Raw genomic sequence first — 6,616 nt, 5'->3', positions numbered from 1 at the left:
CGTCCTGTCGTTGAAGTTTAGCTCATATCCCGGTGAAGAAGAGGTCCTGGGTCTGGTTCGGAGATTTCTCTCTCTCAGTAGCCCCAGGTGTAAAGGAATCATGGTTTGGTTCCGGTAGCCTCATATATCCGGAAGGTGGGTCAATGGACATTAGATACGTGATCACATTTGTGCTTTCGGTGAATCGTAACAAGACTGAAGAACCGGTGGAACGAAGTCTACTTCTTATATCAGTAGACTCAGTTTACTCACCCCACCAAGTGGACGAGGAAGGGGCTTTAGCCCAACCTTCTTTCTTGAACTGGCCTAAAGCCTAGAACTCGTTACTGGCCAAAAAACGAAATTTCGACTCATCAAGATTGGGGGTTGCCCGACCCATTTTGGTCTTCTTCGTATGGGATATAACCCCGCAAGTATATTCATTGCCCGAGAGATCAGCAAGTTCAGAGTGCGTGTTCGCGACCTAGTATTGGTACTACCTTCGACCGAGAAATTGAGAATTGAGAGAATGCATCTAAAGTTGCCTAAATAGTTTTCAGGTTCTATGAAGCTCTTCCTATCGGATGCAGCGACCCGCAGACCTGGCTATCGGCACGCCGTCAACCCCCGTTAAGCCTTCTAGCTCAATCAGTCCAGGTTGCTCAGACCCGTCCACAGCCTCTCCTGAGTTGAACTCCTTAGGTGTAAGGGGCAAAGATTCCCTGGACAAGAAGGGCAACCCCCAGAAAGTGTCTAAGGGAGTTACTCCCCCTGGGATTCGTGCTCTAGTTTTGTTCTACCCTTTGTCCCCATCTTTCTTGGTGTGTGGAATATTAGGGGTCTTAACGACCCTATGAAGCAAAATGAAGTGAGGAAATTGATTCTAGAGCACAAGCTTTCTTTTGTTGCGTTAATTGAGACGAAAATAAAGGAAGTGAATAAAGACAGAGTTTTGAGAGCTATAGCCCCGGGATGGCATGCTAGTTGGAACTAGAATCTTTCCCCAAGGGGGAGAATATGGGTTTGTTGGAATCCTTCTAGGCTGGATGTGTCTGTGCTTGATCAGGAGGAACAGGTTATTCATTGCTTGGTGAGAGATTTGTCTAACCCCTGGTGTTGTACGCTTTCTATAGTATATGGAGATAATTGCTATAGGAAAAGGGAAACAAAGTGGGATAATCTGGTCTCGTTTGCTTCTGGAATTAGTGGTAGACCGTGGTTGGTTGTGGGTGACTTCAATGCGGTTAGAAGAATGAATGAGAGGGCTGGAGGCTCACAGGATTGGCCTAGTTGGATGAGCAGCTTGGAGGATACTATTTCCCAGGCTGAGCTGGCTGACCTTCCCAGAGCAAAGAAAGCATTCAAGTTCTTTTTCTTTGATTTTTGGGTCGATCATCCTGAATTTTTACCGTTGGTGGAAAAGATTTGGCAAGAAGAGGTAGAAGGTTCCCCCCATGTTCCAATTATGCTCCAAATTGCAAAATCTGAAGTGAAGGTGGCTCTCAGAAAACAAAACTAAATAAGGACCATTTTTCAGATTTTTCAAGTAGGACTGCTCTTGCCAAGGAGAAGATGGAAGATATTCAAAGGCTTTTACAACAAAGGCCTACTACCTACTTAGTTCAATATTCGAAATCTCTCTTCGTGGGCGCTTGGGTTAGCAGGTCTTCTGGTCGAGTTTTCCTTCTGCTCTTACTTTGGTTATATACCAACTCACCTACCTGGATCGGTGGATTCCCCTGATTCAGCGGATTCGGCTTCGTATGAAGCGTCTGCGGATTACTAAGCTGTGGATCGAGATCTTAGGATCTAGCTAGTTGAGCCTTCCTTGCCCACCTTTTTTTTCTTTATTGGCCATTGGCCCAGCCTTCAACCATTAACCTCTCCTCTGTGCACCCTCCCGGATTGATCTTTCCTTTCATTAAGTGATCTTCCTTTCCTAATCACCATTCTTTAAGAAATGTGCATCATGTGAACAGTCATTGCCCGGGGTGGGTGGAAGACTAGAATCTAATACGGTTTCGGGGCCCGTGCGTGTGGGCCTCGGGAGGGATGGGATGAGGAGGCTGGATGGAATTCAGGGGGGCTATCCAGTAACGGATTCTGGAATGCATCGAGGGGTCGTGGACCAACCCTCCTATCCATCTACCCGTTGGTTAGGTCATTCACTCAAGGGTACCGGGGATGTTGACTCAACGGAATCAGCCTGCGGGTAGAAACCAGATAAAGCTTCGAATCCTTGAATAGCCATCCCTCCGCTAACCAAAAAGAAGCTAGCTATGCCCCCGTCGGGATAGGATAAAAAGACAGGGCGGAAGGTTCCCCAGGAGAGAGATCCGTAGCAGAGGAAAGAGAAGGACTGGGCCTGTAGGGAAAAAAAAAGACTTTTAGAAAGGATGGAATTGCATAATCACAAGATGAGATGGGAGGGAAAACGCAGGTGCAATAGATTTAGATGCTTCATTCGTTTGCTCGCCCACAGATAAATTTGGAGATGCGGATCGCCTTCCTTTAGTAAGTCTTAACAAGTCAATGGGAAGGAGATGGGTTGCCAGTAACTTCCCTTGCCGGTTCAGGAACGACGAAAGGCCCGTTAGCCTGCAAAAAAAAGATGGAAAGCCTTTCGATTGCTTTGGTTAGCTCGGATCTCATTCAGAAGACTGAAAATCGGTTGACTCGCCAACACATGCTTGCTATCGGGTTCATGAAGGGTTATGGGATTAGGCTATGGTCGGCTCGGATAGGAATAGAGAGGGAGAGACTTCGGTTACAGGGATTCGACCTATTTCTTTATAGAAAGATTTCCGGTTCATGGCTTTGTCAGAGCTTTCTATCGTTCCTTTTGAAGCCTAGCTTTATGGTTCCGTTCTGTCAGGTGTAGGGTGAGCTTAGCCTGCATTGGGAGGCGCTTGCCTTCCTCCTAGCCTGTACTCTTCCGGTAACTGGTACATACAAAGGGCTAGGCGGATAATGCTGTATATCTGATAATTTATTATAGAAGGAAGACTTTCCGAAAAGGATTGAGGTGACCGGTCTTCACCAACTTAACAAAGCAGAAAAAGATCAATGTCACAAGGTCCGAGATAAACTTGATGTGCAAACCTTGTGGTCGGTCCCTTAGATTTAGATAAGGGAATGTTAGTCATATTAATAGTCATTCAAATGACCCGCAGCAGAGGCCAGAGCCAGCTTCACAACGTATTAGCCAACAGGTTTTGTTTTGGTCCATGTCCCTCCACAAGCGAGGTTATTACGAAAAGCCTAACAACTGTTGACTGCTTGTCCTCTCCCGAAAATGTTACGAAGTTGGGAGGTTTATAACCTCTAGGGATCGATGTGAAATCTGTCTTACGAAAGCAGAGTCTACATAGAAAGCAAATGGAAAATGCAAGCACAACCGAGCTACAGTGGCTGCGGGACCGGCACTACCCTGTCCCATTGAGTTTGAACCAAGGAGGGGACAGAGGAAGGAAGATTTTGATCGACATAAACTTTGGGAGCGACTGAAACGGAGACTTTAGGGGAACAGAGCAATGCTTGCCCTATCGACGAATGGCGTGACGGTAAGACCTTCTTACTTCAGCAAAAAAATAAACTACACCAAGAACCGCTAATGCTGTATTGAAATAATAAGAAAGCATCTATACGGTGAGAAAGAAATTCAAAATTTGAAGCGATTAAGGCCTTACCGTCTCTTTGGATCATTTTCTCCTAAATTGGAATCACTTTGTCCACCATCTCTCTCCCCTTGACTTCCACTTCAGTCTTAGAGTTGGTGGATGGAATATCCCTTCTCATTAAACAAAAGACATGATTCCGGGCGGAAAGGCAAGTCTCTTTAACCATTGCTAAGGGACTTTACCCCGCGCATCAAAAAGGATTTCAAAACAAAACCATCCCCATCCCGCTCTTCCTCTAAGGCAAAGCCACTCTACTTAGTATAAGTATATTTCTTTTAGAAGTGGTAGATACCAATCAGTTAACCCGCGCCTCGCTTTAGATTCTCCGTAGTTAATGGTCTTTGCTTTGATCAGTGATTCCGATAGATAATGGTATAGATAATAGCATAAATGATAGTAGATGTAAAGCAGTGTCCTAGAGTCGGGCATCCACTATTGAACTAACTCTAACTGTCTGTACAAGCTAATTTATGGGGGAAAGAAAAAGATCCTTAGTCACAAAAGAAGAATGAATTTGGATCGAACCAAACCAGTTCACAAGTAAGGGATCTTCTGACTCTTTGGGAGCTGCTACCTAGTAAGTTTCTTCTGATCCGATTTGTGCATCCCTTTTTAGTGCGTGACTTTAATAGAGATTGAGTTAAGTCCTTCTCCGGCCTCATAAGCTTTGGTTGGTAAGGTCCACTCGTGAAATGAAAGCAAAGCCATAGAGGGGTGCTTTCCCCGGTCCCGTCAACAGCCTAGCTGTTCATCCCCTTTCCTCAAAGAGCTCCTGACAGGTGCGACATTGAGGACAGTGCCCCGCTTGTTCGCATCGGTCTTTCCAATCAGAGTTATACCCGGGGGATTGACAAAGGGTTGGGTCTGGTTCGCTTTCATTGAACGGTTGGAAGCGAATAAGCCAAAGACAATGGACTTCTCCAACCTTCCCCTCTGAGCTTGACTCTGATGAGCTGGAATCCGAGAAGACCAGACCCCCTAAGAGCGTCTTGTCTTGTAAACCAATTATTCGATCTGGAGATCCCGGCAAGGCTGCCGGAGACATCACTAAACCCAAGGATGTCTCTTGCAAAGAAGAATTCGTAGAGATTTTCCCAGAACCCGCCTACCCGACTGATATAATCTAGAATCCACTCTCCGCCCTTACCTTATTAGTAGTAGGCGAATAGTGACCCTATTTGTATGCGCATTCACACGACGGGCACGTTCCAAGATCTCCCGAAACGAGAACCTAAACATGGTTTATTGAGAGTAAGCTGATTAAATATTAAAAAAAAATGGGTTGGTTGAATATTGAGTTCCGCTTAGGCTACGTGTTCTGTTCACGCGCTACTAAGCCGCACACAGGATCTTAGACGTCCCCTTTCGGGAACGCCTTCTTACTAGTAGGGGCTAAGCCTGATGCAAATATACCGAAAAAAGAAGATATCTATGGTCGATTCTACGAAGAGTAGATTCGCCCCTTATGTTATGGCTCGTCTCGCGCTTAGTCCCTCGCGGGATTAGGGGAGCAGCAAGAGCAAGTTTTTTCTGAAAAAACTTGCTGTTCTCCCCCTTATCTTATATAGAATATATATATTCTAGATATAGATACTAAGGTTGGATCGGACAGGGACTTCTATAAAGATCTTTCCACTCATTCATCATACTCAAAGTCGAAGCGAAGTCACGGCATGGGAGGCTCGGAAAAATAACGAGAATCGGCGTCGTGGTGGTGCTACGAGAATGGCGATTTCTCGTATAGAAGAATAGATCCGCGGACCAATTGATTGACCATAAACCGATCGACTGCTATCTAAGAGAAGATAAGTAGTATCGTTCAAGGGGAGAACATGTAGCGGCTTGCCTAGATCTCGTATTTCCCACGTAGTCCGTATAGGTCAAACCAACGATTCTCTTCTTAAAGTAATAGAGAGATTCTTTTTCTGGTATGTAGCTCCGCTAGCTAGGAGCGCATCATCGGGGCAGGGCGAAAACGAACATAGGATCATCTCAACTTCGTCGACCCTTTTCTTCTTTCTTTTGTTTGTGTCCGGTCCGTTGTGTGTGTTTTTTTTAAGGCTTATCCGGGGGCTGCTGCTCTGGGGTAGTTAACACTACCTCTTCTTTCTTTTGCTGCTGATCTCACATCGAGAGCAGCTCCTTCTTGTTCAGGGTCATCAGATGAGAGATCTGCCTCCGACTCTGAGAAATCGGTCAAGCGGGAGGCTACCCTCGACTTACCTCTCTATCTATAAAAAACCCTCTCCAGAGGAGAGCAGAAGCTCCAGGATGAGTATGTCCTGGATTCCCGGATTCATTCTCGTCCTGATCCACCATGGAATTTTCGGAATCTACAAAAACATTCTAGGAGAGGGCTCGTAATGATCTTTGAGAAGATCACAAGGTGCTGAAGTGGCAGGATAGGGGGGGTCCGTAGGTTTTTGTGAAAGGGATGCTCTTATCATGTTATTGCTGAAAAGAAAAACCGAATTCCTCTATTTAATGTCGATTCATCCACACTTCCATTCTTTGTAGAGGAAGGCTAACTGCTTGCTGGCTTGGAGCTGTATGAGCGGTAACGTCCACGTACGGTTCCGTGAGAAGGGCGGTGGAAAGCAAAAGCTAACCTTGTTGTACCTCACTCTCGTCTTCAATGGGGTCTGCTCTTTTTTTTTTGGGAGAGTATGCCAATATGATCTTAATGAGGTGCGGGGCTTTGCATCTGACATTCGTTGGGCTTCCCTCTTCGGGAGCCTGCGTCCCGGCGTTTTTGTGCAATAAACCCCTCCGGCCGAAGACTAGTGGTAGGTGGTCCCGCGGAGCTTTCGGAGAAGGGTAGCCTAGTGTGTAAGCACAGCAATGAACCGCGGCGAACCCTCAGACGACCTATCTAAGATTAGGGGGGGGGATCCTCAGTAGTGGTGATCCTTTCACTCTTCCACGGACACGGACTGATACATGTACCGAATGCTCAT

The 6,616-nt window shown here is 46.1% G+C and overlaps 1 protein-coding gene across 1 annotated transcript.

Annotated features, from left to right (window-relative positions):
• Nucleotides 1–6,288: 6,288 nt before the first annotated feature.
• nad1 (NADH dehydrogenase subunit 1) lies at nt 6,289–6,347 on the bottom strand (one part of a trans-spliced gene, as the record gives it). Coding sequence (YP_009477451.1) covers nt 6,289–6,347 — 59 coding nt within the window.
• Between the last annotated feature and the right edge of the window lie 269 nt (nt 6,348–6,616).

The sequence above is a fragment of the mitochondrial genome of Citrus sinensis, assembly GCF_022201045.2.
Source record: "Citrus sinensis mitochondrion, complete genome".
In the NCBI taxonomy this organism is placed as follows: Eukaryota; Viridiplantae; Streptophyta; class Magnoliopsida; order Sapindales; family Rutaceae; genus Citrus; species Citrus sinensis.
The sequence above is the reverse complement of the archived record's forward strand: the minus strand, read 5'-3'. Positions and strand labels throughout refer to the sequence as shown.